The 27,114-nt window shown below is 35.9% G+C and overlaps 1 protein-coding gene across 1 annotated transcript in view; it reads right to left on the bottom strand.

Annotated features, from left to right (window-relative positions):
* Nucleotides 1–27,114, bottom strand: part of TPR (translocated promoter region, nuclear basket protein) — a 114,198-nt gene that overhangs the window by 53,422 nt on the left and 33,662 nt on the right. The window contains exons 19-31 of the mRNA XM_006901318.1: nucleotides 25,584–25,718; nucleotides 24,976–25,116; nucleotides 23,903–24,068; nucleotides 20,625–20,791; nucleotides 19,705–19,857; nucleotides 18,327–18,443; nucleotides 16,816–17,019; nucleotides 16,520–16,704; nucleotides 15,946–16,093; nucleotides 11,995–12,132; nucleotides 11,767–11,898; nucleotides 10,057–10,187; nucleotides 6,165–6,375 (exon numbers count right to left, since the gene is read on the bottom strand). Coding sequence (XP_006901380.1) covers nucleotides 6,165–6,375; nucleotides 10,057–10,187; nucleotides 11,767–11,898; nucleotides 11,995–12,132; nucleotides 15,946–16,093; nucleotides 16,520–16,704; nucleotides 16,816–17,019; nucleotides 18,327–18,443; nucleotides 19,705–19,857; nucleotides 20,625–20,791; nucleotides 23,903–24,068; nucleotides 24,976–25,116; nucleotides 25,584–25,718 — 2,028 coding nt within the window. The remainder of the gene's footprint in view (nucleotides 1–6,164; nucleotides 6,376–10,056; nucleotides 10,188–11,766; nucleotides 11,899–11,994; nucleotides 12,133–15,945; nucleotides 16,094–16,519; nucleotides 16,705–16,815; nucleotides 17,020–18,326; nucleotides 18,444–19,704; nucleotides 19,858–20,624; nucleotides 20,792–23,902; nucleotides 24,069–24,975; nucleotides 25,117–25,583; nucleotides 25,719–27,114) is intronic.

Here is a 27,114-nt window from a genome sequence, read left to right as displayed (position 1 = left end):
CTCATTGCCGACCCTACCACCAGTTCGCTCTTCTCTTTGAAAAGCAAAAAAAAAAAAAATAAAAAAATTCTTTCATTGTTAAACAATTCGGCCCTGCCCACCCCCAGTCGACTTCACTATGCAGCTCTCATTCTGCACTCTTGTATGCAAATAATACCTAATCATATATTCCCTTTAAACATTTCTCTGTCATCTGTTTCAATGCAGTGTACATTATTTATGCCCTCTTTTCTTTCTTAGTATTCCCCCAAAGCTGTTTTCAGTCCAGCTTTACAACAGTGGCACTATGGAATATTTGTCCTTTTGTGACTGAGCTATCTCACTTAGCACAATGTCCTCCAGGTCATCCATTTTGTAGGATATTACATGAGAGTTGTTTTTCAATGGAGGACAATGTACCAGAGTTTTTCTATCCATTCATTTGTTGATGGGCACTTGGTTGTTTCCAACTCCTTGCTATTGTGAACAAAGCAGCAATAAACAAGGGTTTGCATTTATCTGCTTGGGTGGCAGTTCTGGTTTCTTTAGGGTATATTCCCACTAATGAATCTGATGGGTCAAATGGTATTTCTATTTCCAACTTTTTGAGAAAGTGCCATACTGACTTCCACAGTGGTTGCTGCACCATTTTACCCTCCCGCCAACAGTGAAAGAGGGTTCCAGTTTCTCTGCAACCTCGCCAGCATTTGTTGTTTGCTGTTGTGTTAAATTTTGCTATTCTTACTGGAGTGAGATGGTATCTCATAGTTTTGATTTGCATCCCTCTTAGAGGTAGGGATTTTGAACATTTCTTAGTGTGTGTTTGTCATCTGAATGTCTTCTTTGTTGAAGTGTCTGTTCATATCCTGTGCCCATTTTGCAATTGGGTTGTTTATCTTGTTTTGGTGCTCATGTCTTCTATAAATTCCAGATATAAATCCCTTATTAGACATATCATTACCAAATACTTTTCCCCAGTCTACGGCTTCTCTTTTTACCCTGTTGGAGACGTTTTGGATTTTATTCTTAGAAGATCCCACTCATCTATTTTATCCTCTCCTGATTAAAGGTGTTTAAGGAGGCTTAGAAAACTGTTCATGCTGTGTGTTAGGGGTTCTATAGTTCTTCCAAGTTTTTCTCTAATGAAGTTTATAGGCTTTGGTTTTAGTCCTAGGTCCTTGATACACTGTTGTGTTGGTTTTTGTGTATGGAGTGAAGTGTGGATCTTGCTTCAGTTTTCTGCAGAAAGTTTTCCAATTTTGCTAAAACATTTGTTTAAAAGGCCATGGTTAACGTAACTGATTTTATCTCCTTCTCAAAAAAATCAGGTGTCCATAGGTAGATGGGCTGATTTCTCAATTCTATTTCATTGATCTATATGTCTGCCATTGTCCCAGTACCACGCTGTCTTCATCACCACGGCAATGTAGTAGGATCTTAAATCAGGGAGATGCCTCTTACCTTGTTCCTCTTTTAAAGGAGTGTTTTGCTTATTTGGGAACTCTTTCCATTCCAAATGAAATTGGAGATTGTCTTTTCCATCTCATTGAAGAATGGAATTGGTATTTGTATTGGGATTGCATTAAATGTGTAGACTGCCTTTGGTAGGGTTGTTATTTTCACAATATTGAGCCTTCCTATTCATGAACAAGGTATATCCTTCTATTTTTTCCAGGTCTCTTTTTGCTTTTTTGGTAGTAATGTTTTGTAATTTTCTTTGAATAGATCCTTTGTGTTTCTGGTTAGCTTTACTACCAAGTATTTAATCTCGTGATCAGCTATTCTGAAAGGTATTGTTTTTCTTAGCTCCAGTTCTGTATTTTCTTTGTCACTGTAGAGAAATCCAACTGATTTTTGTATGTTGATCTTATATTCTGCCACTTTGCTGAATTGGTCAACTGTGTCCAGTAGTTTTCTTACTGAGTCTTTAGGTTTTTCTAAGTATACTATCATATTATCTGCATATAAAGATAATTTTATCTTCTCTTTGCCAATCTGGATACCTGTTATTTCCTTCTCTTGCCGCTAAGACTACCAATACAATACTGAATAGGAGAGGTGATAGTGGGCATCCTTTCCTAATTCCTGTTCTCAAAGGGAATGCCTTTAATCTCTGTCCATTGGGAACAATGTTGGCTCTCAGGTTTGTTTATATACTTTTGGCTATGTTGAGTAAATTCCCCTCTAATCCTATTTTGTTGAGTGTTTTAATCAGGAAAGAGTGTTGGATTTTGTCAAAGGACTTTTCTGTATCAACTGATAGGATCATGTGATTCTTCTTCTTTGCTTTGTTAATGTGATGAACTACACTGATTGTTCTTCTTATGATGAACCATCCTTGCATACCTGTTATGGATCCCACTTGGTCTTGGTGAATTATTTTCTGATGTATCGTTGGATTCTATTGGTCAGGATTTTATTCAGGATTTTTATAACTATGTTCATGTGAGAAACTGGCCTACTGGTGTCTTTACCTGGCCTACATATCAAGGATGTTTGCTTCATAGGATGCATCTGGGAGCATTTCATCTTTCTCTATCTCTTGAAATACTTTATGTAGAACTGGTGACATTGCCTGAATGTTTAATAAATTTCACTTGTAAAACCATCTGGTCCAGGGCTTTTTTTCGCTGGAAGTTGTTTTATTATATTTTCATTTTCTTCTTTTGTTATGGGGTCTGTTCAGGTGTTCAATTTCAGTCTGCGTCATTTTAGGTAGGTAGTGAATTTGAATTTCTAAGTACTTAAGATCTCTAGGTTTTCACATTTGTTTTAGTATAGTTTTTCATAATACTCAATTGTTAACCTTTTTAGTTGGTTCTGTTCTGATGTTGCCATTTCATTTTTTATTGGGAATATCTGTTACTTTTGTTTTGCTAGTGGTTTGTCAATTTTATTGACCTTTTCAAAGAACCAACTCCTAGTTTTGTTGATGGTCTGAACCGTTTTTCGGTTTTCTATTTCATTTATTTCCACTTTAATTTTTATAATTTGTTTTTTTAGAGAGTGTTGGGTTTTCTTGCTGTTCTTTTTCAATTGGCTGGAGATGTTGGGTTAGAGAGACAATGGTCATTTTTTCCTGCTTTTCATGTGTTTGCTTATTGCTATAAACTGTCCTCTGATTACTGCTTTGGCTATATGAGAGAGGTTTTGGTAAGTGGTATTTTCATTTGTGTCAAGAAACTTACAGGGACCTCTGGAGGCCTACTGGCAAAAAGCTGCACTGTAATTCCAGAGGTATGCAGTTCAAATCCACCAGATGCTCTGCTGCAGGAGGGGCAATCTCCTCCTGTACCAGTCAGATCTGATTTGATGGTACATACATAAAAAAAAAAAAAAAATAATAAAAATAAAGGGAAACTTTTAAATTTCATTTTTTATTTCTTCTAGTACCCATTCATGTTCAAGCAAGGTGTTGTTCAGCTTCCAAAATGTATGGTGTGTTCTTCTTTATCCTCTTGTTATTAATTTCTAATTTTGTAGCATTGCTTGCCTTGTGGCCTAAAACGTGACCTACTCTGGAAAATGTTCCAGGCACGTTGGAGAAGAAGTTATACTGTGTTTCTGGGGGGTGCATTAGCCTGTATCTATGAGGTCGAGTTGGTTTATTGTGTGCTTTAATTCTTGAGCATCTTTGAGTTTTTTTCTGGCAGTTCTAGTTTTTCTTGAGAGTGGTGTACTGAAGTCTCTAGTTTTGTCTATCTCCTTTTCCAGTTTTTTTAATGTTTGTTTTATGTATTTTGCAGGTCTTCTGTTTGGTGCATAGATATTATTATGTCCTCTTGTTCTAATGACCCTTTAAGCATTATGTAGTAGCCTTCCTTGTCCTTTGTGATGGTTCTTGCATTCAAATTTATTTTATCAGAGATTAATATTGTTATTCCTGCTTTTTTTGGTTGCCATCTGCTTGGTATATATTTCTCAAGCCTTTTTGTTCATTTTTCATGTACGTCTCTTGTAGATGAAATATTGATAAGATTTTTTGTGTGTGTGTGTGTACCATCAAATCAGATCTGACTGGTACAGGAGGAGATTGTCCCTCCTTCCCCGGCAGAGCATCTGGTGGATTTGAACCGTTCACCTCTGGGATTGTAGTTGCAGCTCCTTGCCACTAGGCCACCAGAGCTCCCCGAAATATTGATAAGATTTTGGGTTTTTTTTTATCCTATCTGCTACTCTTTTTCTCCATTCACATTCAGTGTGATTATTGAGAGGCAAGGTTTTATTGCTATCATTTTGTTTGAATTCTTTTTGGTGTTGTTGCTAGTTACTGTGGTCCATCCTGCTCTCTATGGCACCTATGTAAGAAGGATGTCTCTCAGTGTTTCCTGCAATGCTGATCTTGTGTTTACTAACTCCCTTAGGTTCTGTTTTTCTGGGAATATCTTTATCTCCCCTCCATATGTGACATACAATTTTGTGGGGTAGAGTGTTCTTGGTTTCAGTTGTGTTGAGTGCTTGATATACATCATTCCATTGTCTTCTTGCTCACATGGTTTCTGCTGAGGAATTGGTACTTAATCTTAATTGCTCTCCCTTATAGGTTTCTTTATTTTTCTCTTGCTGCTTTCTGAATTCTCCCCTTAACTTTGGTTCAGGCAAATTTGACTATGATATACCTTGGTGTTTTTCTTTTGGGGTCTATTCTATATGGAGTTCACTCTGCTTCTTGAATATATATTCTCACATTCTTCACTATGCCTGGGGAGTTTTCTTCTAATAATTCGTCCACAGCTTTTTCAGTGCCTTTACTTTCTTCCTCCTATTCTGTTCATGTTATTTCTCTTGATGGTGTCCCACATAATTCCTAGGTTTTCTTCTTTTTTCCTTCCTTTTTGATTCTGCTTTTTGCTCTGGCAGACCAGTGGTGACAATTCTAGCTCCTACTTCACTGGTTCTGTGTTCTATCTCTTCAACTACTCTGTTTATGTGTCCCTCCATCATGTTAACAGCCTCTGAGACATAGGACCTCATATTCTGGATCATGGTTTCTTGTTTTTCCAGAGCCTTTAATGCCTCATTTATTTTATCTGCTTTGTTTTGGACTTTTTTGAAAACTCCTCCTGGTTTTTGCTTGCAGTGTCCTGTAATTCTTCAAGTTTGTCTTTCACCATTAAAAATATTCAATTATTGTTCTTTTAAATTCTGTATCAGAAAGTTCCATCAAACCTCTTTGCTTCAAGAAATCCATTTATACTGTGTCACTTTTTGGGGGTGACAGCTTGCTCTGAGCTTGTGTGAGGTAGCCTGCTTCTTAGGTGACATTGCTATGGTAGTTTTTCATGCCTGAGGTGATAATGATAGGTTATCTGAATAAGTGCTCCAGAAGACAGTGAGGCAGCTACCCTGCCATTATTTCTCTTAGAACTTCTAACCCAAGGGAAGTTTCAGCTCAGGGCCTGTGAAAGCAGCCTCTTATGTTGCACCTAAGTCAGACAAAGATGTTCTCGATTAAAGGCAGTTAGTTGACTGTACATGAGGTACAGGCATGGAGCAAGTATGCGCTGGGACCTCAATCAAATTACAGCTGTCTGGCCCGTACTCGGCAGCTCGCTGTCTGGAGGGGCTCACGGTCCAGCCACTAATTTCTTTTATATGTCTACATTTTTCTAAGGCAATATTTATGTTCAGAAATAGTAAATAAGTTAAAAAAATTACACTATTTTTCTTATAGAAATTGGATGCTGGATATAGATCAGCTAACAAAGTTGATACCATGCAAGTAAATGTTAGTCACAGTAATACATTTTCACACTAAAGAAAGAAAGAACAGCCTATAAATCCCTAAACACACATGAACTCTTCTGTATTGGCAAAGATATTCTCATATGTATCATGATGATATGCTAAGGCGCTAACTGCAAAATTTGTAACTTTATAATGATTTATGATACACTAGCTCTGTGTAAGTGGTTGCACTGTTAACATAAATGTAGTGCTTCTCTGGAAGCTCAAAAACACCAGTGGTTCAACAAGAGAAGGATGGACAATCTCCTCATGTGTGTAATTTACAGGCTCTAAAAACTCATCAGATTGTCAGTCATCAGGGTATTTCAACATGAGAATAAATTTGAGAATTAGATTAAGTTTATAGAGCTTAGAATTAAAAAAAAGCTAATACTCCAAATTCTAAGGACAGATGATTTTTAGAAGACTCTCCTAATACATACTCCCTCCCCAAATACCTTATCCTGTTGTGCTTTAAGTTCTTCATACTGAGTCTTGTATCTACGTCCAATTTTCTTGACTTGTGTAATAGTTTTTACTTTCTCTTGGATATCAACAATTTTGGCATCCAACTCCTTCTGAATGTTTTCCTTTTCAGTTCTTATTTTATTTAAATCTTCCCTTAGACTCTGGATTAAGTTCTGGTTGTTTGTTAAAGTTGCATTTGACCTTTGAAAAGACAAGAAAAAAAGTATAAATATATGAATTATTTCTCAAATTTTAACATAATTAAATTTAAATTTCTATGGTCTTTTTTTAATATTTTACACAACAAAATGGTGGTACTCAGATTCTGATCCAGAGAGTTGAGAGCAACAACAATACTGTATGTATTTCATGAAGTGATGCCAAACTTTGTGTGTCAGACAGTAAAAAGGCTAAGTTTTGCAGAATATAGTTTTTTCATATCCCTTAAAAAAGTAAAAATAATCCTTAGCAGGCTGTCCTATACAAAATCAAGAAATGGTTGATGTTTAATCTGGGGTTTGGGCTGCAGTTTGCCAACCCCTCTATTTTACTGTAAATTGACTATAATGTCATATAAATCTGAAGACTATAACTTTAACAATATTTATTAGGTGCTGTCGAGTCGAGCATGACTCATAGCAACCCTATGAAAAAAGATCCAAATCCTGTCCTATCCTACACCATCCTCACAGTTCTTGACACACAAGAGCCCATTGCAGCAGCCACCATATCAATCCACCTGCTTGAGGTTCTTCTTCTCCCCCACCAACCCTCTACCCTTCTCAACATGTCCTTCTCTTAAAATCACCTCCTAGTAAAATGTGCAAGTATGTGAGGCGAAGCCTCATCCTTCTTGCCTCCAAAGAGCACTCCAGCTTTACCCTAAGACGTATCTGTTCATTCTCTTAGCCATCCATGGGATATTCAGTGCTCTTCTCCAATGCCACAGCTCAAAGGCGGCAATTCTTCTCTCCTTCTTATTTACTATCCAGATCTCGTATACGTAACTAGTAACTGGAAAGACTATGGCCTGAATTAGACACATGCTAGTCCTCAAGCTGACATCAGTACTCCTCAATAATTTGGAAAAGTTCCTAACTGCAGATTTTCCCAGTGCAAGGTCTCCTTATTTCCTGGCTGCTTGTACCAAAGATGTTAATTGTGGATCCAAGCAAGATGAAGCTGTTGACAGTTTCAATATCCTTTCCTTCCATCATTATACTACCTATTGATCCAGTGCTAAGAATCTTGGTTTTCTAGATGCTGAGACACAATCCATACTGAAGGTTGCATTCCTTGATCTTCTGCAACAAGTGCTTCAAGCTCTACTCACTTACAGCAAGGTTGTATCATCTGCATAATGAATGTACTGATGACCCCTCCAATCCTCATACCACAATCCTCATCACAGAGTCCAGCTTCTCAGATAATTTGCTTAGCATATATTGAACAGGTATGGAGAAAGAATACAACCCTGATGCATGCCCTTCCCAGTTCCAAACCATGCAATGTTCCCCTGCTCCGTTCACACAATAGCCTCCTGGCCCAAGTATAGGTTCTGCATGAGTACAATCAAGTGCTCTGGGATTCCCACGCTTCTCAGTGTCAGCTACAACTTATCATGATCCACACAGTTAAATGCCTTTGCATAGTCAATAAAGCACAGATAGATATCCTTTTAGAATTCCTTACTTTCAGCCAGAATCCATCTGACACCAGCAATGATATCCCTGATGACATAGTCTCTTCTAAATCCTGTTTGAACTTCAGGTAGTTCCTATGTATGTACTGTTTCAGCTGTTTTTAAATGATCTTCAAGAGTATTTTTACTTGCATGCAGTATCAATAATATTGTTCAATAATTTCCAGATTCAGTTCAGTCACCCTTCTTGGGAATAGGAACAAATATGGACCTCTTCTAATCCATTGAACAAACACAAATCTCTTCTAATCCGTTGGCCAGAGAGCCATCCTCAAATATTCCTGGCATTGACTAGTAAGTGCATCCAAGGCTTCAGCTGTTAACTGAAATAAGTCAATTGGTATCCCATCAATTCCTAGGGCCTTACTTTTTTTTGCTGATGCCTTCAATGCAGCTTCTACTTCCTACTTCATTACCAGTGGTGCCCATTCATATTGCACTTCCTGAAATTTTTCAGTGTCAAACAATTCTTTATGGTATAGTGATGCTGTGTTTTCCTTCCATCTTCTTTTGATGCTCTCTGGGTCATTCAATATACTGCCCAGAGGCTTAAATTTGTTTTTCAATTCTTTCAGCTTGAGAAATGTAGAGCAAGTTCTTCCCTTTTTACTCTCTATTCCAGCTCTCTGGACATTCCATTATAATACTTTGCTTTGTCCTCCCAAGCTGCCCTTTAAAATTGTCCATTCAGCTCTTTTATTTTAACATGTTTTCCTTTAGAGTTGGCTTTTCAATGTTCCAATGAAATCTTTAGAATCTCTTCTGACATCCATTTCAGTTTTTCCTTTCTCCTGTTTTTGTAATGACCTTCTGCTTTCTTCATGGATGATGTCCTTGGTATTATCCAACAATTCATATGGTCTTCTACCATTCATGTTTAATGCTTCAAACCTATCTTAAGATTAACATGAAATTCCAATAGAATTGAGTCAAGATTGTATTTTGGTTCCTGTGGACTAATTTTCATTTTCTTCAGCCTTAATCTGAACTTGCTAATGAACAATTAATAATCTGACCCACAGTCTGCCCCTGGGCTAGTTTTGACTGTTGATATTGAGCTTCTCCAATGATTTCTTCTATGATTACTACTATGCAGTCCAAGGGCAAAAATTCAAGTGTAAAGTTGTCTTTTGTCTTTTAGAGAAAACAAATTGCAATGAATAAATGATTATAAATACAAAATTCAATTTTTCTATTTCCAGCTTCATTCCTATCACCAGACTCGTATTTTCCAACTACTGTTTTTTCTTCACAGTTTCCTTTTGCATTCCAGTCACCGATTACCATTAACGTATCTTAAACAGCATGTTTGGTCAATTTCAGACTGCAAAATTTGGTAAATATTCTCAATTTCTTCCTTTTTGGCTCTAGATGGAGGCACTAGTAACAGTTGTGTTAACAGGTCTTCTTTGTACGCATTATGAGTATTATCCTATCACAATATGGTATTTCAGGAAAGAAAGAACTTGAAATTGACGTTTTTAGTATGAATGAAACAATATCCTTCCTCTGTTTTTCATTCCCTACATAGTATACAATATGATTATTTGATTCAAAGACCCCAAAGCTGGTCAATCATATCCCACTAATGCCTACCAATTACTAATTCTGTAATCTTGGGTAGTTGTTTACATCTTAGCTTCCTCATCTTTAAGGAATACTATCTTTATTAATAATACCAAATAATAGTTATGGATAAAGCATGAAATAATAAATGACAAAAATTTTTAAGTGATAAAGGATTATATAAATAGGGACTAGGCTGAGAAGATATGACACTATAGCTTGAACACAAAAGTAAAAAAGGCTTATGTTAATACAGTTCACTAGTTCTAAGTTCATTAAGGAAAAATAATTGTCTACCTATTTAGATTTCCTTTACTAAAAATGTTTTTAAAAGCCTTGTGAATATGCTAAACTAAGGAACATGTTACTTTCAAGTTACTCTGACTGCTGTTGAGAAAATAATTTTTATTTAGATTTATTCTGTTAAGTTTTTAAAAACAGTAACACAGATATACCATTAAATTATTGTTTGTTCGCTTGATTTTGTAAGAAAATAAAATGAAAGCTATATGGAGGGATTCAGAAATTTACATTCTTTTCAGAATCAGAAAACACTTCCATAAAAAAACTGAATTTTGTATATTATATGGAATTTAAGGTTTCTTTCAACACACCTTGCAATTTCAGCTTTCAATTTTCCTATTTCTTCTGTCAACTGCTGAATACGCTTGGTGTGAACTTCCTTTTCAGAAAGGAGTTTCCGATATTCTTCTGTATCTGGATCTTTCTGTTGGTTTACTAGATGCTAGAATAACAAAAACATAAAATATGGCTTTAGATGTTTAATGAAATAAATGATACAATAAGATGGTAACAGTTAAAATTTTGGCTTTCATGCAAGCATAAGGATAAGGCATTAAATGATAAGATAATCAGATTAAAGCTTAATGCTTATTTAGCCAAAATGGAGGTAAAATAAAATTTCAACTGTTTACTATTTTTTCATAGTTGTGAATAAACATTTCAGATTAGTCAGCAAAGATGTCAAGTTAAAAGGTTTCAAAGAATCTAATAGTTTTTAATGTAAGTACTTAACTTCATATGTTGTTGTTATGTGCCGTCGAGTCGCCTGCGACTCATAGCGACCCTATGTGCAACAGCCCTAAACTCCGCTCTGTCCTGTGCCAATCGCACCGTCTCTGACACTCCCATCCCGATTATCCCAGTCACTGAATCAATCCACCTCATAGAGGGCCTTCCTCTCCTGCGCTGTCCCTCCACCCTCCCAAGCATGATGTCCTTTTCCAAGGACCGGTCTCTCTTCACAACATGTCCAAAATATGTTAGATGGAGCCTCAGAATCCTTGCCTCCAAGGAGCAACCCGGTTTAACCCTTTCTAGGACAAATCTGTTTGTTTTCCTAGCAGTCCATGGTATTCTCAATACTCTTCTCCAGCACCACAGCTCAAAGGCATCAATTCTCCTTCTATCCTCCTTGGTCATTGTCCAACTCCCTGATGCATAACAAGTGATTGGGAAGACCAAAGCCTGTATCAGATGCACCTTAGTCTCCAGAGAGACACCATTGCTCTTCAGTACTTTGGAGAGGTCCCTAACAGCAGACTTTCCCATGGCAATAGAAAGTAATTTAAAATTTTAAAAAAATTATATAGAACATATTAATATTTAAACAATAATGAAGTAAATAAAAATATAACTGATTTCATTAACCGGGAAAGGTACACAGGATATCAGTAAAGCTTCTAGATTTGAGCAGGTACCTCTTTTCTCTTCATGATTCTTCAACTGACTGTTCAGTAAGAACATTACCAAGTAAATTCTAAAATTCTATCACCTTACTCTAATAATAATGGTCGCTATCCTACAGAATTTTCCAGATGCCAAGTTTTACATTTATTACTTAATTTCTGAAACACAAACACTGCTATTGCAATCTTGTTTAACAAATTAGAAAAACTACATATCAGAGAAAATAAGCAATATTCAGAAACAGTACTAAGCATAAGAGCCCTGTACTATCTGCAGTTTTTTATAAAACTAATCTGGAGTGGCATCCATTTCCTAAATAACATGCCTCCAGAAACTCTATGAACTTTGATAAATGTTGATGGTTGTAGAGAGGCTTCAGGCCTTTTGTTCACAGGGTCATCATCATTCCTGCTCGACTCAAAGGTAATCAACAATCTGCTCTAGAAAAAAATTTCAAAAACACATACTATAATAAAAAAAGGTTAAAACCTGAATTAACAATTGTAATATGCACACATATGAGATTTCCACATCTAACATTATTTTCATCAGTTCCTTAAATATTTTTATCTCCCTAAATTTTACCCTATTATTTAAAATCAGCATACATTTACCTGGTTACGTGCTTTCCAACGTTTGACATCTTCCTCTAATAATTTCTTCTCTGCCTGAAGCATACCGCTTTTCTCACTCAGTTCAGCGTTTGCTTCTTGTAATGGTAAGATATCTAACTCGAGTTTCCTCACCTGAGAATAGTGCCGAAGTTTTTAAATACTTAAATGTAAACAATATTTATAATGTTTAAATATTATTAATATTCCTCAGTTCTGAAAGTTACAAACCTTAGCCTGCATTTGCTGCAGATCCTGTTCAAGCCTTTCCTTTTCTTCCCTTAACATTTTATTGGTCTCCATAACTACATTCATTGTTTCTGTTTTCTTCATCAATTCTTCATGCTGGGCCATGGTTTTCGCAGTTACCTAAAATGCAAACATACATATAGGTCAGTATGTAATGATGACGAGGCCTGGCTGTGTAACAGACTAAGTGTGAATTGCTAGTAAAAGGTCAAAGATTTGAATCCACAAACCATTCCATGTGAGATGGATAACATAGCTTGCTTCTGTAATGATGTAAAGCCTCAGAAACTCTAAAGCACCATTCCACTCTATCCTGTAGGGCTGACTATGAGTTGGAATTGACTCTAACGTTGTTAAGTGATACTGAGTCTGATACGACTCCAAGTGACCCTATGAACAAAAATCCGAACCCTGTCTTGTCCTGTGCCATCCTTATCTCTGATATACTTATCTCATTGTTGCAACCATGTTGGTAATACATTTCATTAAGGGTTTTCCTCTCTTTTGCAAACCCTCCACCTTTTCAAATACCATTTTCTTTTCCAAGGAACAGTCTTTCCTAACAACATGACCAAAGTATTTGAGATGAAGCTTCACCATCCTTCTCTCTAAAGAACACTCTGGCTGCACTTTCTCCAAGACATTTTTTTTTATTTTGGCATCCATGAGATGCTCCACATTCTTCTCAAACATGACAACTGAAAAGCACTGATCCTACTTCTTTATTCATTGTCCAGCTCTCAGAGGTATAATAGGTGACTGAAAAAACATGGCTTGAACAACGTAGTCTTTAACCTGATGTTATTGCTCTTCATTAAGAGCATTAAGCATTAAGGTCCCTGACAGCGGACTTTCCTAGTGCACTATTTCTTCAGATTTTTTGAGGACTGATACCGATGGTGTTGACTCTGGATCCAACTAAGATGACATCAGTGAGAAATTCAATCTTTTCTCCATCTATATAATGTTGCCTATAGGCCCAATGGTGACGATTTTTGCTTTCTTGATGCTGAGGTGTAATCCATACTGAAGGCTGTAGTCTTTGATCTTCTGTAGCCAAGTGTTTCAAGTCCTCCTAACTTCCAGCAAGCAAGGTTGTCAACTGAAAACACAGGTTGTTCAGGAGTCTTTTATCTGATCCTGATACCTCATTCTTCTTCGTAAGCCCAGCTTTTCAAATTATTTGTTTAGTATACAGATTAAACGAATACAGAAAGAGGATACAGACTTGATGCATGCCTTGGATTTAAAACAGATGCAATGCTCCCTTGTTCTGTTCAGACAACCACTTCTTTGTCTAAGTTTCATAAAAGCCCAACTAAGTGTTCTAGCAATCCAATTTTCAATGTTAGCCATCATTTGTTTTAAGCCATACAGTCAAATGCCTATGCATAGTCAGTAAAACATAAACAGACATTCTTCTGGTATTTTCCACTTTCTAACAAGATCCATCTGACCTCAATATCCCTGGTGCCATGGCCAGAAATTCAAGATAAGTTTAAATGAGGCCATTCCCCTCCCCCCGGCTTGATTAAGATATCAAGGGATTGACTGAAGACATAATACTTAATTCTACCTCATTAATAAGCCAGAATCCTTTTATCTAATAAGCAATGCAAATGAAAGATTCATCTTCTACCAAGATTATGTGACAAGAAGACATTCCTAAACCATCATACCAAAAAGTAGAAAGCATTTAATGTAAATCTTTAAAAGCAAAATTGTGTTCACATGTTTACCTTTGATAAAAGTAACAGCAAAGAAATAAAACCGAGGCAAGAGATTACAAAGCTGGCAGTAAATACATTCTATGTTATCTTTTACAGAATATGCACAACAGAGGAACACACTGACTTAATGCTAGAGATGAGCCCTTGGAGTGAAAGATAATAAGGAGAAACAGCAGCAAAATAACTGGTATATGGAATGCACAAAGTATGAATGTAGAGAGTTAGAAGCTGTCAAAATAAAGCAGAGCATATACACATTCTAGGCATTAGCAAGTTGAAATGTACAGGCACTGGCCACTATGGAATCATGACATGGCTTATTAATAAGGTAAAAATTAGTATTATGTCTTGAGTCAATCTTTTTTGATATATTAATCAAGCAAGGAGGCAGAGAGAAATGGGTGGAGACTGATGTCAAGTCACATGAAGATCACCAAGGAGTCAAAGAATAAGAATATTCTTCCAGAACTAAAAGTGTCCTGAATCTGGCCTTCAGTATTCTAAATTATGATAGAATTTGCTTGTTAAAGTCATTCATTTGTAGCATTTATGTTACAGAAGCACTAGATAAGTAACCTAATGTGTTATCAACAGATAGAACTAATATTACATGCAAACATTATTCCAGGCCTCTACTTAAATCTTTTTATATTTGTTCTTTCTAATCCAGTGATGAGGATATTCGTACTCCTGATGTAAAAATGGAAACATTTTCAAGGCCGTCGTCTTAGATTTTCAGTAATTGCTTTATGTTTTCTTCACTTTCTGAAAGCAAAGTTGTGTCATCTACATGAAACAAGCATAGGTTGCTATCTTCCTCCAATCCTGAAACCACATTCTTCTCCACATGGCTCAGTTCCTTGAATGATTTGATCAACATGCAAGGTGAATATTGTTGCTGATATGTGCTGTCAAGATGCCTGTGATTCATAGCAACCCTATGCAGAAAAGCTCTGAATTCTGCACGATCTTTAGTCAATCGCATTATCTCCACCAGACCTAATCCCACTTCTCCAATCACTTAATCAATTCATCTCATCTTGGATCTTCCACTCCTGTAGTTAGTCCACCCTTCCAAACATGATGTCTTTCTCCAAGGACTGACATGTCCAAGGTATGTGATGTGGAGCTTCAAAATCCTTGCCTCCAGGGAGCATCTTGATTTCACTCTCTCTACAACAGACCTGTTTGTTCTCCTAGCAGTCCATCATGGTATTTTCAACACTCTTCTCTAGCACCACAACTCAAAGTCATCAAATCTCTGTCATCCTTTGTCATTGTCCACTTTTCTGAAGCATAGCAAGTAATTGAAAAGATCTTAGTCTGTATCAGTTGCACCTTTGGTATGGTGGAAGGATACAACCATGTACACTTTTTCAGTTTTTAAACTCTGCAGTGTTTGTTCTGTTTGGACAGCTGCTTCTTAGCTTATGTTCAGGTTCTGCATGAACACAATGTAATATTCTGGGATTCCTATTCTTCTCAAGGTAAATCATAATTTATTATGACCCAGACAGTCAAATGCTTTTACAGTGTCAATAAAACAAAAGTAATGTCTGTATGGCATTCTCTACTTTCAGTCAAGAACCATCTCTTATTTCACAGCCTCTTCTGAATCCAGCCTGAATTTTAACAGTTCCTTGACAACATATTGTTCTAGATAGTATTTAAAAAACTTCAACAATATTTTACTGGTGCAAGATATTAATGATACTACTGAATAATTTCTGTATTTTATTGGGTCACCTTTTTTTGGTCTGGGAACAAATATGGATCTCTTCAAGTAGGCTGGCGAAGCCAATTGTCTTCTAAATTTCTTGGTATAATGAGAACACCTAAGTTTGTATTCTGTCCTAAAACACCTCAATTGGTATTTCATCATGCCTCAATTGGTATTTCATCATGCCTCAATTGGTACTGGATCCTTATTTTCTATAAATGCCTTGAACAAACCTTGGTGGCCTGGTTCACAGGTATTTGTGCTGCTAAACCAATGCTCTGGCAGTTTGACTCCACCAGCAGTTTCCTCAAAACAAAGGTGAGTAATCTCTGCCTTTGTGATTTAGTGCTTTGGAAGAAGCTACAGAGTCAGCTCTGAGTTGTTTCCAACTTAACAGCAGTAAGTAAATGTTATTAGGACAAATTGAAATGAGGTCTTCTCCTTTAAATTAACAAATGCTTTTCTAAAGCTTAGTATACATACCTGGACTTTTTCCCTTTCAGCATTTAGGCTATCCTGAAGCTCTTGAAGCTCTCTTTCTAAAAGTTCAACCCTCTGTCGATAACGCAGACTCTCAACTTGAGCCACTTCAAATCTAGTTTCAGCAATTTCTTTTTCTCGTCGTATAAATCTGCAGGAATATAAATGTTGAACACTGAGGTGAAAAACAAAACAAAACAAAACAACCTAATAACCAAAACACTGGTAATTTTTATGATGACAAAAATCATTCATTTTCACAAAAAGTAATGTTTCTATAAACCATAAATTATAATTAGATACAATTTATTATACAATAACCTCAGAAACTTGTATCTTTAAAGAGATCAGAAAGGCAGTTAGGGTTTCAAAGGTGACTTATTTATTTAGATTTAACTTGAAATAATTTGTTTAAAATGGTGTATGATGAAATGTCAGTAACCACTAATTTGACAGTTACTATGTTATTGATTAATAAGAAGCAAAATAAGCTTTTTATCTAAATCACAGCCACTCCTTTAATATAAGCATTTGTAGTTTTACTGTAAAGTGATATAAATTTTAAATATAAATTTACCTGAGAATTTCTAGTATTTGTTCTTGAGATTTTCCTTCTTCACTCAGAGATACATTCAATTGACCTTGTACACCTTCCTTCATAGAGGCAACTACCTTGTCACTTAACTTTTCAATCTGATCATGAAGTAATCTATTTTGTTTCTCTAGATCTTCACAGCGAGACACACACTTGGAAACTTCATCCTGTAAGACAAGAGGCTGTCAAAACAGCTGACTCTCCAATGCACATCAATAATAACAAAAAAATCATTGTCATCTCCCAGAACATTTTATCATGATCTAATAATATCATACTTTTAACACTCTCTCTCTCTCCTCCCATGATGCTTTACACTCCAACAACTGTGACTCTGCCTTCTGAGTTGTTTCTTCCAAATGTTGACGAACTGATGACATTTTTGAAACCTGTTCCTTGGCAGCTTGAAGAGCTTCAACATCAGCAGCATGCAGCATCAATTCTCTTTCATACTTATTCTGAGCTTCTACCGCTATTTTAGCCTGGGGGAAAAAATATCTTCATTGTTCAAAAATATTTTAAAAACTTTAAAAAGCTAAACAGTATTTTTTAAGAAAACCAAGAAGTACTAATTAAAATTTAAAAACATTATTAAGTAAAAATTCTAAACAAATGCTATGAAATTAAAAAACTAAACACAACTCAAAGTTATGTAAACTAGTGTAAACTGTAGAAAAATGCTACCAATATTTCAAAAGGGAGTGGTTCCAGAAATCCAAAATATAAAAATCTGAAGATGCTGAGTATCTTTATATAAAATGATATATTTGCAAATAAGTTATGTACATCCTTCTGTATACTTGAAATCACTTATAGATTTCTTATAAGACCTAATAGAATGAAAATATTAGGCTTTTAACTTTTGAAGGGCAGTTCGAACTACTTAAACCTTTCCTACTGTCTATTTTCGATAGCTTAATCTGTGGATGCTGAACACACACATACACACATAAATGAAAAAAAACCAAAGAAAAAGATTATCATTAGGACACAGAGTTACAGAAATATTATTTTAATTTTATATTGTTGAACAATAAGAAAAAAGTCATTCATTTTTGCCCAACTGCCTTTGAAACATTTTCTCTTAAATTCTACTTTTAAAATAACTTGATACACATAACATTATATGAATGTAAATACTACGCAACTTAAAAATCAGAGCATGATCAATATTTAGAGATGTATATCTTAATTCTACTATTTCTCCATTCTCCAGTTTAATCATTTATTCTAAAAAATAGGAAAAATACTTGGATGGATGTGTGTATATGTGTACTTAAACATTATAATGTGATACTTTTTTCAAAACCTGTGAAAAATCGTATCTAGTCTTTGTGGAACTGACTTGTTGAACATGACAATGAATTATTCACCTCTGTCATTATGCAGAGTTACGGTTTCTCATCTTTGATAAGATTCCTTTGTGAAACAAAGCTTTTAATTTGTCTACAATTTTACAATTCAACTTTAGTTCTTTGAAGTAATTTGGTTACGAAACCTATGCAAGCTCAATTATGTATTAAAAGTTTGGTTTCTTCCAAGAAAGCTTTGGGCTGTACCTTTGAGTATTCTGTCTACATTTCATCCAATTGTGTACTTAAGGGATACCAAACTATTTACTTTTAGCCTTCATTTGTAATTTAAATTTATTTTCATAATACTGACATAAGAACAAAAATAATTTTAAATTTTGTAAAGTTGACTCAATACTCAATATACCTGATTCAAAATACTCCCCGAATTGTTCTAGGACCAAAGTTCATTTCTCAATAACTGTCTTAACACTTACTTGTTCCTGACAGTCACGTCTGGCTTGCTGTTCATTACTCAAAGCTGTACTCGCCCTCTGAAGTGCCTCTTGTACTTCATTCTGAACACTAGAAAGTGTTTTCTTTAACTCAGATAACTAAATTTAAAAAATAAATAAATAAATAAAACCAAAGTCAATTGCAAACTTGGGTTAAGATAGCGAAGGATTTTTAAAATGCAGTTAGTTCAAAGGAATGCTAATTAAATGTAAAATAAAAAGGTTATAATCTGACATAAATGATCTTGTAAGTTCTGTAACATTATACCCCTTCTCACTAATTTAACAAAAGGCAATCCCATGCAAAAGCTTACTTTTTACTAAAAAAGGGGGGGGGGGAAGCACTAGATACCTCCTCCACAAACAAACCTACTCACTGCCTTAAGAAATCAGAGCTAACTCAAAGCTGATACTCTAGGTTTTCTGAGGCTTAAATCACACAAGAGGAGATTGCCTGTATTTCTCCAACAGAACGGCTAGTGTATTTGAACTGCTGGAGAGGTACCACCTTTGGGTTAGCAGTGCAATTCTGTGCGGACTATTGCCCAGAGCTCTCAACAAAAGAATTACAGAACAAGTCACATAATATCTGAAATCTTGGTTGTGTGTTCAATGACTACCTTAATATGTACAATGGTTAACTACTTAACAAAAATATTTGTACAATGAAAAAAAAGATTAATATGACTGGGCCAATAGGTAGAATCATAATGGATGGTGAAAAGACTGAGACTGTTAACAGTTTTAGTTTGCTTGGCTCCACAATCAATACGCTTGGTATCAGCAGCAAGGAAATCAAGAGACAAACTGCTTTGGGGAAGTCAGCTGTCACGGACCTCTCCAGAGTACTGAAGAGCAATGATGTCAGGCTGGAGATTAAGATCCACCTAATCCAGGCCATAGTCTTTGCAATTGTGTGCTATGCATCAGAGAGTTTGACAATGATTAGGGATGACAGAAAGAGAATTGATGCCTTTGAGCTATGGTGCGGGAGAAAAGAGAGTGTTGAATATACCAGGGACTGTTAGGAGAACAAACAGTTTAACATAGAGGGTGTGAAACCAGGCTACTCCTTGTAGGCAAGGATTCTGAAGCTTCGTCTGACATACTTTGGGTATGTTGCAAGGAGGGACCAGTCCTTGGAGAGGGAAATCATGTTTCGGAGGGTGGAGGAACAGCACAAGAGAGGAAGACCCTTAATGAGCTGGATCGATTCAGTGAATGGGATAATGGAAGTAGGAGTGTCAGAGACATTGAGGTTGACACAGGTTAGAGCAGGGTTTAGGGATGTTGTACACAGCATCGGTATGAGTCACAAGTGACTCCATAGCATATAACAACCACCAACACCCTAATTTACCTGTTGTTCCATGCTCTCTATGGCTTTTCTCTTGTCGTCCTGAAGTTCTTGCTTTTCCTTCTCTACTTCCATCAATTTCTTTTCCAATTGTGTCTGAAATTCAGCTGACTCTTTCAAACGAACTTCAATATTCTTATGTACTTCTTCTGTCACCTTTATATGTGGTCAAAAAGATAAAAAGTCACATTTTTTAATATCATTTGGTATAATTATTAAAACTGTACATGTCTTAATTTCCCCAAATCCAAATTAAATATGAGAGGTGGTACTAAAGTAAAAAAACAAACAAACAACAACAAAAAACCAAACCAATAAAAGGTTCATTGGGGCTCAAAAATAAAGCAAAACACATTCTAAATTACAACTTCTCTCTCTCAGCTGTCCATTTTATTCTTGTGAAATTCCTAATTTTTTCTTTTCTGCCTCAATGTTCACATTCGCTGTCTGTTGATCCATGGGAGACATGTTTTTTTAACTACTTTTAAAACTGTATCACTATTTTACAGTGAAAAATTGAGTAAGCTAGTCATATTATCATCATGTGAAGACTATGTACTTGGCTAAGGGTTCCTACGACATGAAGTAACTTTCTATTAAGCTACTTTTCGTCAAACTCTGCATAATTACCATCCCTCATATAAAGCCATCCATTTCCAAGAGATTAAAAAAAAATCTAACCTACTACTTTTACTCACCACTTGACTTATACCTTTCCTAAAGCACTTACAGCCATACCACTTGCTTGAGTTTTGTGTTTCTATTTGTCTGGCTTAGGAGTGTCAAGTACGTTCAGGAGATAAAGGTTAACAGTATCTGTGCAATTCATACTTCTCACAATGCCTCACATATATAGCAAGTTCTGAATTAAGAAAAACAAAAATTAATAGGTGTATTCAAATTCAATTTAGAATTGTTTATACCTGTTTTTCCTTGTTGAGAGATTCTTCTAAACTAGTGACCATTGCTCGATACTGTTCCACATTACTAGTACTTGTTCTGAGTCTCTCCTTCAAATCATTCACCAGCTCTTCTGCTTGCCTTAGCTGACTCCGAAGGTCATCAACATCTTCTTTGTCATTAGGCTGAGCTAAAAGAGCATTATTAAAATTACCAAACAATATATAGTTATCAAAGAGAATGCAAAATTATGGCTCAAATGTGGAAGTATTTAACTATTTAGAATGCATATTTCAATTCATTTAAGTATAACAAAATAACACCTGACAACTATTTTTAAATTTATTACTTTAAGTTCATTCACTGTTGTGCATTTTCATCCCTGTCCCTTCCCTAGTCTACTTTGCAGAGCACTTCTTGTTCATATAAGATTACTGTCATACATATAACTCCTAATCATATATTCCTTCCAGACAGTTCTTTACCTCATTTGTTCCAACAGTGTTCAGTTTCTATAAGTCTTCTTAAAAATCCAAACATTTAAAGTCCATTGTTAAAAAAATTAAAGATATTTATAAGAATAAAAAATATTTCCAGTAAACTCAAATTTTTGTTATGTGCCGTTGAGTCACTTGCGATTCACAGCGATCCTATGCACATCGGCTCTAAACTCTGCTCTGTCCTATGCCAATCTCACCGTCTCTGACACACTCATTCTGATTGCCCCAGTCACCGAGTGCTGAGGGTACAATGCACTGCTAAAAAAACAAACAGATTCATCCTGGAGAAGGTTAAACTGGGCTGCTCCTTGGAGGGAAGGATTCTGAGACTTCGTGTGACACACTTTGGTCATAAACTCAAGAAATTATCAAATTCTTAAATTACCTAAAAATTTAATTCTAAACCACAAATCTATCATTTAACGCAATTATTTTTCTTTTTAGAATGCATAAGTAAAGGAAGAAAATTACAAGTTGAAAAAGATTATTCTCACATTGCACGACATAAAAAAAGACTACTATAACAGATACACACACATAAGGATATGTACCTCAAATGTTTGGAGTTCAATTCATGTTGTGGTTGTTGTTATGTGCCATCGAGTCACTTGCGACTCATAGTTACGCTATGTGCAGGAGCTCTAAACGTGGTAATATCCTGTGCCAACCTAGCCATCTCAAAAGCACTCATTCCCACCACTCCACTCACAGAATCAATCCATCTCATCGAAGGTCTTCCTCTCCTTCGCTGTCCCTCCACTCTCCCAAACACGATGTCCCTCTCCAAGGACCAGTCCCTCCTTGCAACATGCCCAAAGTATGTCAGACGAAGCTTCAGAATCCTTGACTCCAAGGAAGCATTCTGGCTTCACCTTCTCTAGGATAAACCTGTTTGTTCTACTAGCAGTCAATAGTATATTCAACACTCTTCTCCAGGACCACAGCTCAAAGGCATCAATTCTCTACCATCCCTATTCACTGTCCAACTCTGATGCATAGCACGTAATTGTGAAGCCTACAGCCCGGATCAGGTGCACCTTAGTCTACAGCTTGATGTCATTGCTCTTCAGTACTCTTGAGAGATCCCTCACAGCTAACTTTCCTAATGCAATTAGTCTCTTGATTTCCTGGCTGCTGTTACCAAGAATGTTGACTGTGGAGCCAGGTGAACTAAAACTGTTAACCATCTCAATCTCTTCACCATCCATACTGATGCTGCCAATTGGCCCAGTGGTGAGAATCTTTATCTTCTTGATGTTGAGTTTCAATCCATATAGGAGGCTGCAGTCCTTGACCTTCTGCAGCAAGCGTTTCAGGTCCTCCTCAGTTTCAGCAAGCAGGGTTGTGCCATCTGCATAACGCAGGTTGTTGATGAATCTTCCACCAATTCTGATGCCACATTCCTCCTCGTACAGCCCAGCGTCTCAGATGATCTGCTCTGCATACAGAATGAAAAGTTATGGAGACAGAATACATCCCTGACGGACCCCCTTCTTGATTTTGCACCATGTAGTGTCTCCTTGCTCTGTTCTGACGACTGCCTCTTGATCCAAGTATAGGTTTCGCATTAGCACAATCAAATGTTCTGGGATTCCCATTCTTCTCAGAGTCAGCCACGGCTTGTTATGATCCATACAGTCAAAAGCCTTTGCATAGTCAATGACGCACAGACAGACATTCCTGCCAAGATCCATCTAACACGAGCTATAAGATCCCTAGTAGCACAACCTCTTCTAAATCCAGCCTGCACATCTGGCAGTTCTCTGCTGACATATTGTTCCAAACGTTTTTGGATAATTTTCAGCAGAATCTTGCTTGCATGTGATATTAATGATATTGTTTGATAATTTCTGTACTCTGTTGGGTCACCTTTCTTTGGGATGGGAACAAATATCGATCTTTTCGAGTCAGTTGGCCAGCTGGCTGTCCTCCAGATTTCTTGGCACAACTTAGTGAGCACATCCAGGGCAGTGTCTGTTTGTTGAAATATGTCATGGGGTATGCCGTCAACTCCTGGAGCCTTGTTTTTTGCCAATTCCTTCAGAGCAATTTGAACTTCCTCCTTCATCACCACAGGCTCTTGCTCATATGTTATTTCATGAAATTCTTCTTTGTCAGCTAATTCCTTCTGATATAGTGACTCTGCGTACTCCTGCCATCTTCTCTTTATACTTCCTGGGTCATTTAACATTCTACCCAAAGTATCCTTAAGTAATCCAATGCTACTCTATTTTACAGGATCACTATGAGTAAAAAATAACTGAGCAGTACAAAGTAATATAAATATTATAATGCTCATTTTATATATATATATATATATATTTTCTATCAGAAACTTGAAATTATGTTACTTAACTACAGAAGTTTTGAATTGGAAATAAATGTGCTATAGTCACAAAAGGAAGCTTAATCCAATGAATCAATCTTTAACCTGAGGCCATCAATGAAGAAAGAGTAGTGATCTGCTCTAAAGTAAGACCTATATCATCTCTCAACCTACTGTTACAGATTTTCTAAGTGACCTTCTATTTGAACCTTAAAATTGTAATGATTTATCCTTTTAAAAAGTGTTTTAAAATAGCAAATCACTTCAAGTGGAAAACTAGGGTAATACCTTGATCAGGCACCAAGCAGAATAAGAACAATTTATAATCTTTCAGAAACATTAAAAAAGGTTTTTTTCTCCCCTTTAACATTATCTATAAAGAAGTTAGCTATTAACATATAGGATTTACCATAAATCTAAGTCACCATGTATTTTATTCACAATACAGAATTAGTTGATTTACTTATTTATTTACCTTTCCCAGTTTTTTGTGAAGATTGAGAAGCAAGTTGGCCTTCCAAACTACTAAGGTGCAGTTTCAATGTAGCAATTTCTTTTTGGCCATTTTTAAGAAGTTCTTTTGTATTAAGATGAAGATTTACCTCAGTATCTAGTTGTCTTTTTGTATCCAAAAGTTGAACCTAAATAAACAAAACAAGTAACACTATCCTCATTCCAGTAAGGCAAAGTTTTGTTCTCTAGCAGGCCTTAAAAACTCTGGCTAAGATAAAAATAACAGGAACTAAATTTTCCCTGCCACCTGAAACAAACAAAACCCCTATAATTAAGAATAAACACACGAAACAGTTTTTCAGACTCTGAACAAAAGACAATGAAAATCCCTAAGACAGGAAACAAACATAGCAAGTACAATGGGTATTCTGTGATGGGCTAAGTTCACAGAGTTGAGAATTTCCAGCATGCATAATTGAGAATTTCTCAGCTTTGCATAAGCTGATAAAGACAGATCTGCAATTTAGGGAGACTAAAGCAGCTAAGGAGTTCCTAAAACAGAAAATCAACAACAGGCTAACAAAGTAAAGAGAACCTTAGACATTCTGCAGAGTGCTGATGAGTGCAACCATGTGAGATTGCCTCAGACACGGAAAGAATCAAAGGGAAAAGAGTGAGGAGTGCCTGATATTTATAAGTAGTTCTGTAACAGTGCCTGTTATCAGGAATCGGCAATTAGGAAAAATACGTAATACATGTGACACTGAATACAGTACACAGTAAAATCTTGCTTCAGCAAAGGCTGCTTTGGGTTGCCTATATACCATGAAAAAATAGACACAAAAGTTAAAACTACTTCCAAATAACTTCAGTGTATCCAAAACAAAGATCTAAAATAGGAATATAAAAATATCCAAGACTCAACAACATAAAAGTCATAATTATGACAATCATTCAAAACTTACAACACAAAGAGGTAATGAAAATTTATGTTTTGTAATTATCTTTTCAAAATATTTCAACTTGAAATAGCAGTGTGTTCATACCTAATTACTGAACAGAAATAAATCACATTCAGACTTCTGACAGACTTACATCTAGATTTCTAGTAAGCGTATGCCTTTGCTCCACCTCATTTTCCAGTTTCTTCTTTAGATGAGCTATCTCATTTTCCAGTTTTTCTATCTGGTTACTAAGCCTTTGTTTCGTTTCTGTTTCAGATCGCTCTAGTATTCCCTGTAATGCAGACAAGATTTAATTTTATGTAAGAAAATTCAACAAAGCAATAGAAAAAAGATAAATGTACAACTAATCTCTACATGAGGAACGTAAGATGTAAAATATTTTAATATTTTTCATAAGAAAATATCTATGTCAGAGGAAAAACACAAGACAAAACCCAAACATATGAAAATAATTACTTTGCTTTCTAGATTTTAGAATAAAACCCAAATTATTTAATAGTACAACTACTTGCTACTCCAGAACCAGTAAATAGAGACCTGAAGATCAAGACTGTAAATGACATGATCTCAATCAATCCTCACTTTATACTTAATGTTTATTTAAAATACAGAAATGCCCTAAACCCCAAAATGTCAACCATCATAAAGACAAAAGTACCAGAGTTAATGACTAAAATGGAAAAGAACAGTATCTAAACCTAACTTCATGCTTTTTTCCTATACTCCTTTTTTCATTACCTGAATCGTTTGCAGATTAGTGAGCAGTAAGTTTTGTCCTCTTTGTTCAGCTAACAATGACTCTCTCTGTTGAGAAAGACGAACTTCTGACAATTTAAGCATTTCTTTTTCTTTCTTCAAATTTTCTGCTCTTACCTTGAGGTAAAACGAATCAATAAAAAAGTCAGCAAATATAAAACAAAACAATCTTAAAATTGGTACATTTCTTAATGTCAATTGTTGTTATGTTCTATCAACTCAGAACTAACTTCTGATTGACCCTCCATGATTTCAGAGCCTGAAAATCATATCGGAAGATATAGCCTATGTATGTCCTGCAGAGGAGATGCTGAATTTAAACTGAGTGGCTTTCCATTAGCAGTACAACTCCTTATACCACTAAGCAATGAAGAGCTCATCTTCTTTCATTAAAAACATAAAGCTTTCAGTCTCATGTTGAAATACAAAGAATTAAGTAAAAATAATTGGTAATACTAAAAGATTCAAAGGGAAAAAAAATTTCATTACTACAATAACTCATTCTTTATTTTCTCTTAACAATTTACATTTAAAATTATCAAATAAGAAATAAAGGAATATAAAGCAAAACGGTTGAACAATCTAGTTTAAGTTGAATTTTGGGGTTCATAAAGACTATTGGGGGGTCTGGAACACTACTCTGAAACATCAATATCCTCAAAGTTTTTACAACAAATCATTTAAACTAACCACTGCTGACCACTTCTCATAACAAAGTAGGAGCAAAACAAAATTAAAAGACAGCCAAGAGAATTAAATATAAACCGAATCTGAGAATGTGGTTTGAGGTCTCAATCAATCCATACTTTTATGTCTGCCCCAAAATGAGCAATTCAGCTCTTGAGCTTCAATTTCTAAGCAAAAAGAAGAAAATTTATGTACTTAGCTCACAGCCCACAGAATGATTAATAAAGACCTGAAAAATAGTATTTTTAAAGTAAAACAATGTACAGAATTTATCATTACAAAATTAAGTATTTAGCTGGAGGGGAAAACCCCTAAGAGTTGACTGTCCAGCAGATTTTCAGAGGCTGTAAATTATATGGGAAGTATCTACCCATCTTTCTCCTAAGGAGACACTGCTGGAGGGGAATGGAGTGCTTCCAGGCTGGAAGAGCAACTCTCTCACTAGGTCACCAGAGTTCCTCAGTGGGAAAGGTGTGTCCGAATCAGTGAGACTGGCTCAGGAGAGGGCAAGCTTCAGAGCTGTTGTACATAGAATTGCTATGAGTTGCCAGCAACTTGATGGAACATAGAAACAACATGAGGAAAAAGTGTGACCAGAGTACTCTTTGGAGGCAAGGATGGTAAAGCTTCATCTCGTGTAATTTGGGCATATTGCTAGCAGAAGCTATTCCTCGGAAAAGAGATATTAGGAAAGGTAGAGGATCATTAAAGAGAGGAATATTCTCAACAAGATGGACTGACAGTGACTGCAGCAATGGGTTCAAGTGTGTCAAAGATGATGAGGATGGCATGGGACAGGGTTCTGATTTGCTGTTTACAGGGCTAC

The sequence above is a fragment of the Elephantulus edwardii genome, unplaced genomic scaffold (assembly GCF_000299155.1).
Source record: "Elephantulus edwardii isolate Elephantulus edwardi_28Jun2011 unplaced genomic scaffold, EleEdw1.0 scaffold00318, whole genome shotgun sequence".
NCBI lineage: Eukaryota > Metazoa > Chordata > Mammalia > Macroscelidea > Macroscelididae > Elephantulus > Elephantulus edwardii.
Note: the sequence above shows the minus strand (reverse complement) of the source record. Positions and strands in the feature narration are given on the sequence as shown.